This window comes from Piliocolobus tephrosceles, chromosome 1, assembly GCF_002776525.5.
Source record: "Piliocolobus tephrosceles isolate RC106 chromosome 1, ASM277652v3, whole genome shotgun sequence".
In the NCBI taxonomy this organism is placed as follows: domain Eukaryota; kingdom Metazoa; phylum Chordata; class Mammalia; order Primates; family Cercopithecidae; genus Piliocolobus; species Piliocolobus tephrosceles.
The window spans coordinates 179,727,194-179,746,086 of NC_045434.1; the positions used below are offsets into that span (position 1 = coordinate 179,727,194).

The 18,893-nt window shown below is 42.3% G+C and overlaps 1 protein-coding gene across 1 annotated transcript in view; it reads right to left on the minus strand.

The window, feature by feature from the left end:
- The window catches only part of CCDC30 (coiled-coil domain containing 30), a 175,314-nt gene that overhangs the window by 5,528 nt on the left and 150,893 nt on the right, over positions 1-18,893 (minus strand). Inside the window, exons 10-13 of the mRNA XM_026455725.1 lie at positions 14,670-14,811; positions 9,202-9,338; positions 7,039-7,153; positions 5,522-5,704 (exon numbers count right to left, since the gene is read on the minus strand). Coding sequence (XP_026311510.1) covers positions 5,522-5,704; positions 7,039-7,153; positions 9,202-9,338; positions 14,670-14,811 — 577 coding nt within the window. The remainder of the gene's footprint in view (positions 1-5,521; positions 5,705-7,038; positions 7,154-9,201; positions 9,339-14,669; positions 14,812-18,893) is intronic.

Below are 18,893 nucleotides of genomic sequence, written 5' to 3' on the forward strand. Positions count from 1 at the left end.
AAAAAAAAAAAAAAAAAAAACCAACTTTTTGTTTCATTGATTTTATGTATTGTTCTTTTAATCTCAATTTCATTTATTTCTGCTCGAATCTTTTTGTTTGTTTGTTTTGTTTTGAGACAGTCTTGCTCTGTCACCCAGGCTGGAGTGTAGTGGTGTGATCTCGGCTCACTGAAAACTCCACCTCCCAAGTTCAAGTGATTCTGCTGCCTCAGCCTCTCGAGTAGCTGGAATTACAGGTGCGTGCCACCATATCCAGCTAATTTTTTTGTATTTTTAGTAGAGACGGGATTTCACTGTGTTAGCCAGAATGGTCTCAATATCCTGGCCTCATGATCCGCCCACCTTGGCCTCCCAAAGTGCTGGGACTACAGGTGTGAGCCACTGTGCCCAGCCTGCTCTAATCTTTATTATTGCTTTCCTTGTATCAATTTTGGGTTTGGTTTGTTTTTGCTTTTCTCATTTCTTGAGGTGCATCTTTAGCTTGTTTATTTGAAGTCTTTCCACTTTTTCGATATAGGTGTTTATTGTTATAAACTTCCCTCTTAAGGTCAGGCATGATGGCTCAGGCCTGTAATCCCAGCACTTTGGGAGGCCGAGGCGGGCGGATCACCTGAGGTCAGGAGTTTGAGACCAGCCTGACCAACATAGAGAAATCCTGTCTCTACTAAAAATACAAAATTAGCCGGGCATGGTGGTGCATGCCCGTAATCTCAGCTACTCGGGAGGCTGAGGCAGGAGAATCGCTTGAACCCAGGAGGTGGAGGTTGCAGTGAGCTGAGATCGCACCATTGCACTCCAACCTGGGCAACAAGAGTGAAACTCCGTCTAAAACCAACCAACGAAACAAACAAACAACAAAAACCTTCCCTCTTAATATTGCTTTTATCATATCTCATAGATTTTGTATTCCCATTTCCATTTGTTTCAAGATATTTTAAATTTTCCATCTTAATTTCTTAATTAACCCATTGGTCATTTGAGAGTATGTTGTTTTATTTCCATGTGCTTGTGTAGTTTCCAAGGTTTTTCCTGTTATTGTTTTCTAGTTTCATTTCATTGTGTTCAAAGAAGATACTTGACACAATTTCTATTTTTTAAATTCGTACTTGTTTTGTGGTCTAAGATATGGTCTATTCTGAAAAACGTTCTATGTGCTGATGAAAAGAATGTGTATTCTGCAGCAGTGGGTATGTTCCATAAGTGTCAGTTAGACCTAGTAGGTCTAGTGTGTAGTTTAACTCCACTATTTGTTGATTTGCTGTTAGGATGATCTGTCCATTATGGAGAGTTGGGTGTTAAAGTCACCACTAATACTGTATTGCAGTCTATCTCTCTGACTTTAGATCTATTAATATTAGCCTTATATATTTGGGAGCTCTGGTGTTGGATGCATAGATATTTATAATTGTTATATTCACTTGCTGAATTGGCCCTTTTATCATTATATAGGTTATTCTCCTTCTTGTTTTTAGTCTTTGACTTGTAGTCTATTTTATCTGATATGACTGTAGCTATTCCCACTCTTCTTTGGTTTCCAGTTGCATGGAGTATCTTTTTCCACTCCTTTTCATTCTCTGTGTCTTTATAGGTGAGATGGGTTTCTTGAGGGCAGCATATAGTTGGGTTTTATTTCTTTATCCATTCAGCTACTTGGTGAATTTTAATTTTTTGTATTAATTTTATTTATTTATTTTTTTGAGATGGAGTCTCACTCTGTCACCCAGGCTGGAGTGCAGTGGCTCAGTCTTGGCTCACTGCAACCTCTGCCTCCCAGGTTCAAGTGATTCTCCTGCCTCAGCCTCCTGAATAACTGGGATTACAGGCACATACCACCACACCCAGCTAATGTTTTTGTATTTTTAGTAGAGACAGGGTTTCACCATGTTGGCCAGGCTAGTCTCAAACGCCTGACCTCAGGTGATCCACCCACTTCAGCCTTCCAAAGTGGATTACAGGCATGAACCATCGCACCCAGCCAAATCTTTTTTTTTTTTTTTATTATACTTTAAGTTCTAGGGTACATGTGCACAACGTGCAGGCTTGTTACGTATGTATACCTGTGCCATGTTGGTGTGCTGCACCCATCAACTCGTCAGCACCCATCAATTCATCATTTATATCAGGTATAACTCCCCAGTGCAATTCCTCCCCCCTCCCCCCTCCCCATGACAGGCCCCAGTGTGCTCCCCTTCCCGCGTCCAAGTGAACTCATTGTTCAGTTCCCACCTATGAGTGAGAACATGTGGTGTTTGGTTTTCTCTTCTTGTGACAGTTTGCTAAGAATGATGGTTTCCAGCTGCATCCCTGTCCCTACAAAGGACGCAAACTCATCCTTTTTTATGGCTGCATAGTATTCCATGGTGTATATGTGCCACATTTTCTTAATCCAGTCTGTCAATGATGGACATTTGGGTTGATTCCAAGTCTTTGCTATTGTGAATAGTGCCGCAATAAACATACGTGTGCATGTGTCTTTGTAGTAGCATAATTTATAATCCTTTGGGTATATACCCAGTAGTGGGATGGCTGGGTCATATGGTACATCTAGTTCTAGATCCTTGAGGAATTGCCATACTGTTTTCCATAATGGTTGAACTAGTTTACAATCCCACCAACAGTGTAAAAGTGTTCCTATTTCTCCACATCCTCTCCAACACCTGTTGTTTCCTGACTTTTTAATGATTGCCATTCTAACTGGTGTGAGATGGTATCTCATTGTGGTTTTGATTTGCATTTCTCTGATGGCGAGTGATGATGAGCATTTTTTCATGTGTCTGTTGGCTGTATGAATGTCTTCTTTTGAGAAATGTTAAACTCCCATACAATAATAATGGGAGACTTCAACATTCCACTGTCAACATTAGACAGATCAACGAGACAGAAAGTTAACAAGGATATCCAGGAATTGAACTCATCTCTGCACCAAGCGGACCTAATAGACATCTATAGAACTCTCCACCCCAAGTCAACAGAATATACATTCTTCTCAGCACCACATCACACTTATTCCAAAATTGACCACATAATTGGAAGTAAAGCACTCCTCAGCAAATGTAAAAGAACAGAAATTATAACAAACTGTCTCTCAGACCACACTGCAATCAAACTAGAACTCAGGACTAAGAAACTCAATCAAAACCGCTCAACTACATGGAAACTGAACAACCTGCTCCTGAATGACTACTGGGTACATAACGAAATGAAAGCAGAAATAAAGATGTTCTTTGAAACCAATGAGAAAAAAGATACAACATACCAGAATCTCTGGGACACATTTAAAGCAGTGTGTAGAGGGAAATTTATAGCACTAAATGCCCACAAGAGAAAGCAGGAAAGATCTAAAATTGACACTCTAACATCACAATTAAAAGAACTAGAGAGGCAAGAGCAAACACATTCAAAAGCTAGCAGAAGGCAAGAAATAACTAAGATCAGAGCAGAACTGAAGGAGATAGAGACACAAAAAACCCTCCAAAAAATCAATGAATCCAGGAGTTGGTTTTTTGAAAAGATCAACAAAATTGACAGACCGCTATCAAGACTAATAAAGAAGAAAAGAGGGAGGAATCAAATAGACGCAATAAAAAATGATAAAGGGGATATCACCACCGACCCCACAGAAATACAAACTACCATCAGAGAATACTATAAACACCTCTACGCAAATCAACTAGAAAATCTAGAAGAAATGGATAATTTCCTGGACACGTACACTCTCCCAAGACTAAACCAGGAAGAAGTTGAATCCCTGAATAGACCAATAGCAGCCTCTGAAATTGAGGCAACAATTAATAGCCTACCCACCAAAAAAAGCCCAGGACCAGATGGATTCACAGCTGAATTCTACCAGAGGTACAAGGAGGAGCTGGTACCATTCCTTCTGATACTATTCCAATCAATAGAAAAAGAGGGAATCCTCCCTAACTCATTTTATGAGGCCAACATCATCCTGATACCAAAGCCTGGCAGAGACACAACAAAAAAAGAGAATTTTAGACCAATATCCCTGATGAACATCGATGCAAAAATCCTCAATAAAATACTGGCAAACCAGATTCAGCAGCACATCAAAAAGCTTATCCACCATGATCAAGTGGGCTTCATCCCTGGGATGCAAGGCTGGTTCAACATTCGCAAATCAATCAACGTAATCCAGCATATAAACAGAACCAAAGACAAGAACCACATGATTATCTCAATAGATGCAGAAAAGGCTTTTGACAAAATTCAACAGCCCTTCATGCTAAAAACGCTCAATAAATTCGGTATTGATGGAACGTACCTCAAAATAATAAGAGCTATTTATGACAAACCCACAGCTAATATCATACTGAATGGGCAAAAACTGGAAAAATTCCCTTTGAAAACTGGCACAAGACAGGGATGCCCTCACTCACCACTCCTAGTCAACATAGTGTTGGAAGTTCTGGCTAGGGCAATCAGGCAAGAGAAAGAAATCAAGGGTATTCAGTTAGGAAAAGAAGAAGTCAAATTGTCCCTGTTTGCAGATGACATGATTGTATACTTAGAAAACCCCATCGTCTCAGCCCAAAACCTTCTTAAGCTGATAAGCAACTTCAGCAAAGTCTCAGGATTCAAAATTAATGTGCAAAAATCACAAGCATTCTTATACACCAGTAACAGACAAGCAGAGAGCCAAATCAGGAATGAAATTCCATTCACAATTGCTTCAAAGAGAATAAAATACCTAGGAATCCAACTTACAAGGGATGTAAAGGACCTCTTCAAGGAGAACTACAAACCACTGCTCAGTGAAATCAAAGAGGACACAAACAAATGGAAGAACATACCATGCTCATGGATAGGAAGAATCAATATCGTGAAAATGGCCATACTGCCCAAGGTTATTTATAGATTCAATGCCATCCCCATCAAGCTACCAATGAGTTTCTTCACAGAATTGGAAAAAACTGCTTTAAAGTTCATATGGAACCAAAAAAGAGCCCGCATTGCCAAGACAATCCTAAGTCAAAAGGACAAAGCTGGAGGCGTCACGCTGCCAAATCTTTAATGCTAGATCCCTGCCTCCTTTTTGGCTCTAGGTGGCACCTTAAGCTCAGGTTCACTTTGGCTCTAGTAAATGGTCAGAGCACTGCCTTTCCCAAATAGAGGAGGTCCCAAAGGGATTATCCTGGCAGTGAGGGAAGGCTGTCTAGGGGTTCATGCCCAGGAGACCTGGGAGACATAGCTCCTACAGCCACTCTTATGTCTTCTTTGGCTGAGTTACAGAGCAGAGTCCCACCTCCTCTGTTTCAGGGATATTTCAGGGATATGCCTGTCTTCAGGGGTATTTCTGCCTTCAGGAAGTTGTGATACTACCCATGGGTTAAGACAAGGACAGGTTTCTGGCTAGGAAACCCAAGAAAGTGGGAAATCTGTTTGACTACTTCAGTTTTACTTTTTCCAGCGTAGAAACCATAAGTTGAGAGATTTTCCAAACAGTGGGTGCCTGGCAGATTGGGGGAAGGGCATTGTGGATGCAGAAGTTTGATTCTCCTACCATCTGCTCAGAGTGTTTCCACTTCTCGGTGGCCTTGGGAACTGACTCATCCTCATGCTGGAGTTCTGCATTGTTGCTGGTGCAGACCTCAGTGCTGTATATTTCTTTCTGTTTCTTTGTTGCGGGGAGAGAAGCCAGCTTGCCTCTATGCCACCATTTTGGAACAGGAAACTCCTTAAGATTCTAAGTTTAAAAACAATTTTGGAGTTATTTATTCCAATAGGTATCAAGATGTTAGAAGTTAGTACCTTTGACACATATGGAATATTGAGTTTGATGTGCTATAGTTCTGACCCATGTGACCCTTCTTATCTTGATTCAAGGGTAACAATATACATCTCAAAGCTATTGGTCCCAGACATACTCCATTAAGTCTTCTAACTCAGCACTTGTAATACTATAGGACTTATTTACAAATGTATCTGTCCTTCTCTACTAGACCAAAGGCCTCTGAAAACAGGGACTATCTTTGTATTCTTAGGACCCAGGCCATTTCTTGGAATTGATAAGTATTTGCTGAATGAATAAGTAAAAGAATGAATGACTAGACAATTGAAAACAGTTGTAGCTCAAGGAAAGACATAAATTACTGGATATCAACACACACTACTTGGCAGTTCTACTTTTGACAAAATTGGAAAAAAAAACCCCAAAATCCCACTCATATAGCTTGGAAATAATCACCTCTCTGAGACCAAACAAGTCTTACAGCAACACTGATCAACAAGCAGGATTTACTGTCCAGTATCTTGGGAAGAAACATCTAGTAGGTGATATAAACCAGAGAAGAAAGTAATCAGCCTCCATCTTGGTTTCAGAATATGATTCTGTTCATTGAAGTCCCTCTTGCTGACTTGCTTACCAGACAGACTATGGACCTGATCTGGACATGTACTATTTTCTGCATCTCTCTGTATTTGGCTACTTGTCTGCTTGAACTTTTGGAACATAATTGCTTTTCTTTCACTCAGATGCTCTCTTTAGGCTTGACTCTTTGCCATAGGAAACTTCATGTTACTTCGCTGAACCTCAGATTTGCTCATCTTTCATATGGGGCTGGAATCATACATGGCAAACAGGGCTGTTGAGAATGAGGCACATATGTTAAAACACTGAATATTTATTCATTCTCAAATATTTATGGAGTACCTGTCCATAGATACAGTCCAGTATATATGAGATACACTCCTTGCCCTCCAGGAACTCACTGCTGAGTTAATCAGATAGAGAAGAAAAAGGGCAATGACAATACAGTGTATTAAGGAAGAAGCTATGAGGCATATACAAATTTCTTGGAGATCACACAGGCGGAGATAGTTTACTAAAATCTCGCTGTTCAAGAGCAGTCTCAGGGTCTGCTATCCTGATGTGCAGCCAAGAGCCTCTTTGCCACAGCCTACCATGAGGCCAAGAGCCCAGCTACAGCTATATAAAGATGAAGGGAAAAGACAGCACAGCAGCCGTAGCAACCCGAACTTCACATTAAAGGCAGGCCCAATAGGAAGCACACATCTTACCTCTCCTCTGTGAATATGAATGCTCCTTATAATTCGCTCTAAGAAGCCAATCTGCTGTGTGAGACGAAGACTATTTTCCTGTAATTGCTTATTTTCTTTATCCATGTAAAGTACCCTAAGAATGGCATAAATCAGTGGCATGATTAGAAATTTCTGTATCATTACTAAAAACCCAAAACTACATCCCACTTCCCACTGGCTCTGGATCTTAGACCACTGTCCAGATTTTAGAAGCAAGTTTGACAGAATAATTCCCACCATATTCCAAGACCAAGTGTGATATTAATACTGAGTGTCAACTTAATTGGATTGAAGGATACAAAGTATTATCCTGGGTGTGTCTGTGAGGGTGTCACCAAAAGAGATTAACATTTGAGTCAGTGGGCTGGGAAAGGCAGATTCACCCTTAATCTAATCAGCTTCCAGCGAATATAAAGAGGCAGAAAAACATGAAAAAGAGAGACAGGCCTCGCTTCCCAGTTTACATCTTTCTCCCATGCTGGATGCCTCCCGCCCTCGAACACAGGACTCTTGAGTTCTTCAGTTTAGGGACTCAGACTGGCTCTCTTTGCTCCTCAGCTTGCAGATAGCCTATTGTGGACCTTGTGATCATGTAAGTTAATACTAAATTAAACTCCCCTTTATATACACACACACACACACACACACACACACACATACACACACGCACTCTCCTTTACATATATGCATACATATATACACACACACGGGATTTTGGGCTGTACATGGTTATTAAATACATGTACAAGAGTATTAATTCTAGCCCTTGAAAAATTTAAGGAAGGATATGATCCCATTTAGGGATGGGAATGAAACAAGAGAGGCTCTGTATCCCTTCAAATATTGTAGCTACATAGCTTGTATCTGGTTCTGTTCTCATACTGATCTGCTTCTGATTTCTTGTGAAGTAGAAATAGTAGTAGCAGTAGCAGCAACCATGTTTCAAGTACTTGCCATGTACTTTATGCAACGTAACCTACCCACACCATAAGCACTTAAAACTTTTCATATATTAGCTCATTTAATATGCATAGCAACCTGATGAAATATAAACTGTTGTGACAAATCTGAGCCTCAGTTTCCTTATCTGTAAAATGACAAAATACTCCTTGGAAGAAACTTACTCTAGGGAAAACATTCAAGTCCAATCCAGGTGATTGTGTCATCAGTAGGGCAAGGTAGAAAGATTATTCATGTTAATGCAAAGGTAATGAGTTAATTGTGTTAGATCCTGACTGTCAGAAGCTATGACAATTTGAGAAGAGCAGTGATTTATATGGGACATCTAAAAGGACACACAGAGAGTAAAAGATCATCAGAGATTCTCCAAGCCTGCCCAGAGATGTGTGCCCAAAGGAGTGGACAAGAACATTCCAGTCTGCTTGGCAGTCCTCTCCCCAGACTATAGTGCTATGGTCTAGGGTCAGGCTGCTGAGGTCCACATGCTGCTCTGTCACTGACTGGGCTGGGTGAGTTCCCTCACCTCTCTAGACCTTGGCTTCCTATATGTAAAATAAGGCTAATAGTGCCTCTCTCCTGGGATTGGTGTTAGGATTAAATGAATGAGAGAGCTAGCATATAGTAATTGCTCAGACAAATCTTAATCATTCCAATTATTATTGGTGACATTATTCGTTAACATCAACCCACTCTCTTTGATTATAATTAAAGTCTCCTATGAAGAAGAGAATGCTCAGGCTGGCCGAAATGTAACTTATTTACTGCTTATAATATTTCTCATTAAAAATTAATACACTGGTATCCTGTGGATTTCATGAATTTAAGTTACTTCTGTGAGCCTAATTCTCTCTTATTCTACCTTAATTCCATAGGTATTGAATAACAAAAATGTGGATCAACACACACAAAATGACAGGCCAGAATGCACACAGCCAAGTCCTCAGTGAGGCAATGACATTATGAAACAGCCTATCTAAATAGCCAACCAGCCTCCTCCATGATATTTTTCTCTTTGATTTAACAATTTCTGCCACTTGTATGATCTGCTGAAAACAGCAGACAGCAGAGCGAGAGTTATAGGGTAGGCTACAAACTCAAAGGACAGTCTCTAGAACCATCTCTTTGTTGAGGGAGAAACATCTTCTTGTGGAGTTTATTGGCTCCAGGCAGGATGGCACCTACCTGCTCTGGATGGAAGATATCGTCCATTTGTTGCTGTGGATCAACTGTTCTTGCTCTATGACTTGCTCCTGAAGTTTCTTTTTTTCTAGAAGCAGGGTATCATTTTGGGCAGTGATCTGGTCCTGCATTGCCTTCTCCTAGGGATTAGAAAGTCTCCTAATTACCACAGCAGGAGAATGACAAATTTAAGAGCATAAGCCTGTTTCTAAATCTAGCAGAAATTTTCCCTTATTTACTTTTTTTCTCCTGTCCCCTAGTCTGTTTCTACCCATTTGCTGACATTGTCATTCATTGTAGCTAAATAGTTTTTCAGTTTTCGAGAGGTTATTTTATGTCATATATATATATGTCATATATATATTTTATGTCATGTATTTTTTATATATATATATATATATAATTTTTTTTTTTTCTTTGAGATGGAGTCTCACTCTGTCACCCAGGCTGGAGTGCAGTGGTGCTATCTTGGCTCACTGCAAGCTCCACCTTCCGGGTTCACGCCATTCTACTGCCTCAGCCTCCCAAGTAGCTGGGACTACAAGCGCCCGCTACGAAGCTCGGCTAATTTTTTTGTATTTTTAGTAGAGACGGGGTTTCACCGTGTTAGCCAGGATGGTCTCGATCTCCTGACCTCATGATCTGCCCGCCTTGACCTCCCAAAGTGCTGGGATTACAGGCGTGAGCTACCACGCCCGGCCTATGTCATGTATTTTTTTTCTTCTTTTTCATGACCCTGAAAGTAGTGAGATCATGTTTTTTGTTTTGTTTTGACATGGAGTCTTGCTTTGTCACCCGGGCTGGAGTGCAGTGGCGCAACCTCGGCTCACTACAACCTCTGCCTCCCAGGTTCAGCCTCAGTTTCCTGAGTAGCTGGGATTATAGGCATCCACCACCATACCCAGCTAATTTTCATATTTTTAGTAGAGACAGGGTTTCGCCATGTTGGTCAGGCTGAGCTTGAACTTCTGACCATAAGTGATCTGCCTGCCTTGGCCTCCCAAAGGTTTGGGATTACAGGTGTGAGCCACTGTGTCTGACTGTGGTTTTTTGTTTGTTTGTTTTTATAGACAAGGTCTAGCTCTGTCATCCAGACTGGAGTGCAGTGGTACAATCATGGCTCACGGTAACCTCACACTCCTGGGCTCAAGTGATCATGTGCCCCAGTCTCCTGAGCAGCTAGGACTACAGGCATTAACCACCACAGCTGGGTAATTTTTAAATTTTTTGTAGAGTCAGATGCCGGGTGCCATGGCTCACACCTGTAATCCCAGCACTCTGGGAGGCTAAAGTGGGAGGATTGCTTGAGCCCAGGAGTTCGAGACCAGCCTGGTCAACATGGTGAGACCCCGTCTCCACACAAACACTCGAAAGCCACATGTGGAGTTCAAGGCCGCAGTGAGCTAGGATCGCACCACTGCACTCTAGCCTGGGTGACAGAATGACACTCTGTCTCAAAAAAATTTTTTTAACATAAAAAATAAAATAGTAGAAACAGGGTCTTGCTCTGTTGCTCAGGCTGGTCTCAAACTCCTAGCCTCAAACTATCCTCCTGCTTCAGCCTCCCAAAGGACTGGGATTACAGGCATGAGACACTGTGCTCAACCTACATGTTTCTTTTAAATAAGATACTAATGTAGGTCATTCAGAAAAGACTGGTCATCTACTGTTATTATTAATTTTATAGAGTTTCACTCTTTCACCCAGGCTGGAGTGCAGTGGTGTAATCTCGGCTCACTGCAACCTCTGCCCCCTGGGTTCAAGCAATTCTCCTGCCTCAGCCTCCTGAGTAGCTGAGATTATAGGTGCACACCACCATGCCCAGCTAATGTTTGTACTTTTAGTAAAAATGGGTTTTGCCATGTTGGCCAGGCTGGTCTTAAACTCCTGACCTCAGGTAATCCACCCACCTTGGCCTCCCAAAGTGCTAGAATTGCAGGCATGAGCCGCCACGCCTGGCCAGCCATCTATTGTTAAAGACCTATAGGATGTAGATTAGATGATGTTCTGGAAAAACTATTCCAGATTTTAAAGTCCGTCTCAGAGACCCTGCAATATCTAATGGTAGTCTCACCTGCTATAATTTAAAGACATTGAATTAATAATGTATTGGTAAGGATTGAGAATAGAAGCAATCATCTCACAGATAAATCTTAGACAGCTTTAACTGGATTAAAAAGTGTACTGCATGAGGAAGGTGACTGACAGCTTGTCCTTGGGAAATACTGTATTTTTTAAAACAAACAAAAATTCCAGACACATGCTGTGATAAGAAGATAAAACGGGAAAGTGTAGTTTGAGTGGTCACAACAGAAATCTCAACTGACTCATTATATGAAGAAAAAGCTGAAGGAATGAAGCCAAAAGAAGTGGCATTACTTTTTGGAGACTTAGAAAGCAAATCTGGCATTTTTATGCTCAGTGCTTTGGTCCCTGGGCCCTAAAATACATAAAACAAGAATTCCTAGGTTTGTACCACTGTGGCATTAAAAGCTCTAACATCAGTCTTCTCTAGGCTAAGTAGTTCTAATTTCATTAACAATTTCTCAGGTGAACAATGAGTCCATCAATTAACATGCTTCTAAGAGATTTTTTTTTTTTTTTTTTGAGACGAAGTTTCACTCTTGTCACCTAGGCTGGAGTGCAATGGTGCAATCTTGGCTCACTGCAGCCTCCACTTCCCTGGTTCAAGTCCCTGGTTCAAGCAATTCTCCTGCCTCAGCCTCCCAAGTAGCTGGGATTGCAGGCGTGAGCCAGTGCACCTGGCCCTTCTAAGACATTATATACCAAAAAAAGGAAAATAACATCTACGAAAAATTTATATGTGCCAAGTACCACTTTAGAAATTTTATGTTTTAATATTCACAGAAGCCTGGTGTATGTAAGGAAGGGATTACTTCCCTCATTTTACAGACGAGGAGAGTGACACACAGAGACTTGTCCAAGCTTACAGGCAGGGCTATAATTTGAATGCAAGTCTATTTGACGCCAAAGCCCACAGTACCCTTCAACGGCAGTGAGCAAAAGATCTAATTATTCTCTCAGCCTCTGCTTATTTGGGAGCTCCAGCATATTTTATGAAGACCCGTGGTTCTTTGGGTAGGTGCATTAGTTTCCTAGGGCTGCCATAACATTTTCTCATAGTTCTGAGTGGTAGAAATCTGAAATTACATTGTTGTCAGGGTTAATTACTCATGGGGGCTCCAAGAGAGATTGTGTTGCATGCCTTTCTCCTAGCTTCTTGTGGCTGCCAGCAACCTTGCTATTTCTTGGCTTGTAGCTGTATCATTCCAGCTCTGATTTCATCATCATGAGGCATTCTTCCCTTGTCTGTGTCTGTCTGTGTGTTTTCCCCTCTTCCTATAAGGACAGCAATCATCTTAGATTTATGATTCACCCTAATCCAGGATAATCTCATCTTAACTAAGTATATCTGCAAAGACCCTATTTCTATATAAGGTCACATTCTGAGGTTCTAGGACATGAATTTGAGGGGACACTATTCAATCCAGTATAGTCAGGAAGAAAGCGAGCATGCCTGTTGAAAGGAGAAGACTGTTTTTCCGGCCTAGAAGCAAAATACAAAAGTATGAAAAAGAACTGATAATACAGAAATAGGCTGATGATATGTCTGATGGATCCATGAACTAGGGTTGCTACTTTTTTTTTCCTTTCTTTCTCTTCCTCTTTATTTATTTATTTATTTTTTTGAGACGGAGTTTTGCTCTTGTCCCCCAGACTAGAGTGCAATGACATGATCTCGGCTCACTGCAACCTCCACCTCTTGGGCTCAAGAGATTCTCCTGCCTCAGCTTCCTAAGTAGCTGGAATTACAGGCTTGTGCCACCATGCTTGGCTAATTTTTTTTTGTATTTTCAGTAGAGATGGGGTTTCACCATGTTGGCCCAGCTGGTCTTGAACTCCTGACTTCAGGTGATCTGCTCACCTTGGCCTCCCAAAGTGCTGGGATTACAGGTGCACGCCACCGTGCCCGGCTTCTTTCTTCTTCTTCTTTCCTCCCCCTCCTCCTCCTCCTCCTCCTCCTCCTTCTTCTTCTCTTCTTCTTCTTCTTCTTCTTGTTCTTCTTCTTCCTCTTCCTCCTCCTCCTCCTCCTCCTCCTTCTTCTCCTCCTTCTCCTTCTCCTCCTCCCCCTCCCCCTCCCCTTCCCCTCCTCCTTCCCCTTCCCCTCCCCTTCCCCTCCTCCTCCTCCTCCTTCTCCTCCTTCCTCTTCCCCCCGTCCTCTTTCTCCTCCTCCTCCTTCTTCTTTTTTTTTTGCCCATGGGTACTACTAAAATGGATTGCTACTTTTTCTTATACACTTTCCATAGTCTTTTCCTAGTTCTAAGCTGGATCTCAGTCTCTGAAAGTTTGACAAATTAATGGCAAAAAAGGAGGACTGCAAATATCCAACTTATTTTTCTTCTTTCACTATAGAGTATCAAGAGGATTTTTTATTTTTGTTAGAGACAGAGCCTCTCTATGTTGCCCAGGCTGGACTGCAGTGGCTATTTATAAGCACAATTACAGCTCACTGTAACCTTGAACTCCTGGCCTCAAGCAATCCTCCCGCCTTGGCCTCCCAAAGTGTTGGAATTACAGGCATGGACCATTGCACCCAGCCAATTTTTTAAAACTAAGAATGCAGTATTTGTGACCCACCTGTTATACTCCAAAAATGCTTTATTGTGTATAGTCTGGGAATTCTTGACCTAGAGTCCCAGGATAGTTGAAGGAATCACTGAAATTACATTAATGTTTATGGTATCCTTGGCACATAGTAGTGGTATAAAAATTTGTTGAATGTGGAAATTAATATTTTAGGAGTGATGACAGAGTTCTCAAAATTCTGAAAGGGCTAGTGATCCCAAGAAGGGAAAACCTTACTGGCCTAGTCAGTTATTCTCCATCTTGAAATTGTGTAGTTTAATAATCCCACAGCCATTCTGCATTTGATTCTATTCGTTTGCCCCATTTCCTTATTATTCATACACCACTAAGTCAAGAGGGCAATAAGACAAACATAAATAAACCATGGACCTTTAGAAAAAAGCTTGAGGGCAAGGACTGATACAGGAGTAAGGATCACCTATTTTCACTGCCATTTAAAACTGACACTGAAGTCTGAGGCACAATGAGGGCTCTACAAAGCAGAAATGAGTTACTGAGAGTGGTTTGGGAGTCTGTGCTCGGGGGTGTTCAAGAAAAGGCATTTCCATCTGAAGGCAAGACACTGATCATAAGTTGGCAGTACAGAGTATTTTCAGTATTCAGTTCCATTTAGCAGCACTAGAAGTCTTACGTACTTTTGATCAGGGCTTAAACAATTACTCATTGAAAGATGGTGCAAAGAAAAGAAATGAAAACAAGGACTACCAAGGGGTCACAAATAATTGTTAAAATGAAAGGGCTTTCTCCAAATGGTTGACCATGGGAATCACCAGTGAGCTCTTCACCTTTTATTTTTTCCTCACCTTTTCTATTTTATGTTGCAGGATTCTAATTTCATCTTCAAATTCGTTAATTCTCTTATCTCGTAGTTCTACTTCATTCGTTAAACGATGCTTGACTTTTTGAAGCTTGATTTTGTGTTGGTGATGTTTCTCATTATAGTTTCTATAAAAGCAAATTTGAGTTTAGACACATCTGAACACAGTTAAAATTTCTTTTGCCTCCTCAACATGCACCTTTCTTGGGTTTCCTCTTTTTGCTTAAGTCAGGGGCCTGGCATTGGATGTAGATACTTATCCTGCCTCACATCTTCCTGCCCTCCATTTCAGGGAGTGGGCCAAGGATAACTCCCTACATAACACCAGCTTTAACTACGGCTGTGGACTTTGGACTCAAGTATTTGGCTTATCTTGGTCTTTTTTGTTTTTTGTTTTTTTTTTTTTTAGACGGAGTCTTGCTCTGTTGCCGAGGCTGGAGTGCAGTGGCACAATCTCGGCTCACTGCGACCTCCACCTCCCGGGTTCAAGCGATTCTCCTGCCTCAGCCTCCCGAGTAGCTGGAATTACAGGCATGCGCCACCATGCCCTGCTAATTTTTTGTATTTTTAGTAGAGACGGGGTTTCTCCATGTTGGTCAGGCTGATCTCAAGCTCGCAACCTCAGGTGATCCGCCCACCTTGGCCTCCCAAAGTGCTGGGATTACAGGCGTGAGCCACTGCGCCCGGACCACCTTGGTCTTGTACTGATGGTTGTGGTATAACTTTAGCATTTGAGTCTAATTTAGGAAACTCCTTGATTTCTGATCCCTGACATCTAAATTCTGACTCCTGTTCCACCAATTCAGTCATTAACTTAAACTTTCCTCGTTCTTGGCTGTATCTTGGACAGTGATCTACTCACTTCAATCTTATCTAATTTCCAGATAACTGGGCCTGTTCTCAGTCCTTGCATTGAGTCTGGACCTCTTCTTCTTTTTTCGACACAGGGTCTCACTCTGTCACCCAGGCTGGAGTGCAGTGGTATAATCATGGCTCACTACATCCTTGACCTCCTGAGCTCAAGCAGTCCTCCCACCTCAGCATCCCAAGTAGTGCACACCACCACACCTGGCTAATTCTTTTTTATTTTTTGTAGAGATGGGTGTCTCACATGTTGCCCAGGCAGGTCTTAAACTCTGCCTCAAGCTATCCTCCGGCCTCAGCCTCCCAAAGTGTTGGGATTACAGGCATAAGCCACCCAGCAAATCTGGACTTCTAAAAGCCAGTTCCATGTAGGTCACTGTTCAAGACTCTGATTGTTAGATACATCTGAGTTATGGCCAATAAGCACATGAAAAGATGCTTAACATTACTAGCCATTAAGGAAATGAAGATCAAAAGCACAATGAGATACCGCTTCACACACACTAGGATGGCTAGAAAAAAATGACAGATAATAACAAGCACTGGCAAGGATGCAAAGAAATTGGAACCCTTATACACTGCAGGCAGGAACATAAAATAGTATAGTGTCTTTGGAAAATAGCTTGGCAATTCCTCAAATGGTTAAACATAGAGTTGCCATTTTTCTTTTCTTTTATTTTTTTTTTTTTTGAGGAAGAGTCTCGTGCTGTTGCCCAGGCTGGAGTGCAGTGGTGCGATCTCGGCTCACTGCAAGCTCCGCCTCCCGGGTTCATGCCATTCTCTTGCCTCAGCTTCCCCAGTAGCTGGGACTACAGGCGCCCACTACCACGCCCGGCTAATTTTTTGTATTTTTTGTAGAGAAGGGGTTTCACCGTGTTAGCCAGGATGGTCTCGATCTCCTGACCTTGTGATCTGCCTGCCTCAGCCTCCCAAAGTGCTGGGATTACAGGCGTAAGCCACCGCACCCAGCCTTATTTACTTATTTTAAGATAGCGTCTCACTCTATCACTCAGGTTAGAGTACAGTGACATGATCTTGGCTCACTGCAACCTCCACCTCCCAGGTTCAAGCAATTCTCCTGCCTCAGCCTCCTGAATAGCTGGGATTACAAGCGTGTGCCACCACACCCAGCTCAACCACAGCAGGATAGGGCACTGGTCAGAGTAATGAGGCCCCCTTTCCAGGCCCTAGCTCCTGGACAGCATTTCTAGACATACCCTAAGCCATAAGGAAGCCTGCTCCCTTGAAGGGAAGGACCCAGTCCTGGCAAGATTCATCATCTGCTAATTGAAGAGCCCTTGGGCCCTGAATAACCAGCAGCAGTACCCAGATACTATATCAAGGGTCTTGGGTGAGACTCTGAGACTTGCTGGATTCAGGTGACAGTACATTCCCAGCTGTGGTGGCTACAGGGTGAAACTCCTGCTTGAGAAAAGTGGAGGGAAAATTAAAGGGGACTTAATCTTACAGCATAGGTATGAGCTTTGCCACAGTAGGGTAGAGCACCAGGAAGGCCCTTGGGTCTATGACTCCAGGACTTGGCTCTTAAGCAGCATTTTTGGATATGCCCCGGGCCAGAAGGGAGCCCACTATCCTGAAGGGTGAGTACCAAGTCAGGCAGCATTCACCACAAGCTGACTTAAGAGACACTGGGCCTTAAGGGAACATTGGTGGTAGTCTGGCAGTACTTCCCTTGGGCCTGTGATTGTAGTGGCCATGAGGTGAGGCTCCTCTACCTTTGGAAATGGGAAGAAAGAGTGGAAAGGACTGCATTTTGGGGTTTGAGTACCAGCTCAGTCGCAATACAACAGAACACCAGGTGGACTTCTCAGGTTTTTTTATTTTAGTCTCTGGCTCCCAGATGGCACCACTGGACCTGCCTGGGGCATGGGAGAACTCGCTGCCCTGAAAGGAAGGACACAGGCCTTGCTGGCTTTGTATCTGCTGATTGTGGAGCCCAGGGACTTGAGCGGTCATAGGTGGTAGCCAGGGAGTGGTTACAGCAGGATTTGGGAGAGACCCAGTGCTGTGCTGGCTTCAGGTATGACCCAGCACAGTCCTAATGGTGGCCATAAGGGTGCTTGTGTCATGCCACCCCCACTTCCAAGTGGCTCAGAACATAGACTCCATTTGTCTGGGAGAAAGTAAGGGAAGAGAACAAGAGTCTCTGCCTAGTAATCCAGGGAATTCATCCAGATCTTTTCCAAGACCATTAAGGCAGTACCTCTACCAATTTGCAAGAACCATAGCATTACTGGGCTTGGGGAATCTCCTAAAGCAGGTAGAGGTTAGATGACAACACCCAGTACTTTTGAATATCTGGACGGTCTTCCCAAGAAGGATGGGTACAAATAAGCCCAGACTGCAAAGACTATAAGAAGTATCTAACTCTTCAATGCACAGACACAGATGAACATCTAAAAGTACCAAGACCTTGCAGGAAAACATGACCTCACCAAATGAACTAAACAAGCCACCAGGGACCTATTCTGGAGAAAGAGATATGTGACCTTTCAGACAGAAAATTCAAAATAGCCGTTTTGAAGAAACTCAAAGAAATTAAAGATAATACAGAGAATGAATTCAGAATTTTATCAGATAAATTTAACAGAGATTGAAATAATTAAAAAGAAGAGGAAATTCTGGAGCTGAAAAATGCAATAGGCATACTGCAGAATGCATTAGAGTCATTTAATAGCAGAATTGATCAAGCAGAATTAGTAAACTTGAAGATAGACTATTTGAAAATACACAGGGCCAGGTGTGGTGGCTCACACCTGTAATCCCAGTACTTTGGGAGGCCGAGGCAGGCAGGTCATCTGAGGTCAGGAGTTCAAGACCAGCCTGGCCAACATGGCAAAACCGTGTCTCTACTAAAAATACAAAAATTAGCCAGGTGTGGTGGCATGCACCAAAAATTCCAGCTACTCAGGAGGTTGAGGCAGGAGAATTGCTTGAACCTGGGAGGCAGAGGTTGCAGTGAGCTGAGTTCAAGCCATTGCACTCCAACCTGGGCAACAGAGACTCCATCTGGAAAAAAAAAGAAAAAGAAAGAAAAGAAAAAGAAAAGAAAAGTAAATACAAAGGCAGAGGAGACAAAAGACAAAGGAATAAAAAAGAATGAAGCACACCTACAGGATTTGGAAAATAGCCTCAAAAGGGCAAATCTAGCCAGGCACGGTGGCTCACGCCTGTAATCCCAACAGTTTTTGAAGCCAAGGTGGGCAGATCACCTGAGGTCAGGCATTCAAGACCAGCCTGGCCAAGATGGTTAAACCCCATCTCTACTAAAAATACAAAAATTAGCTGGGTGTGGTGGTACATGCCTGTAATCCCAGCTACTTGG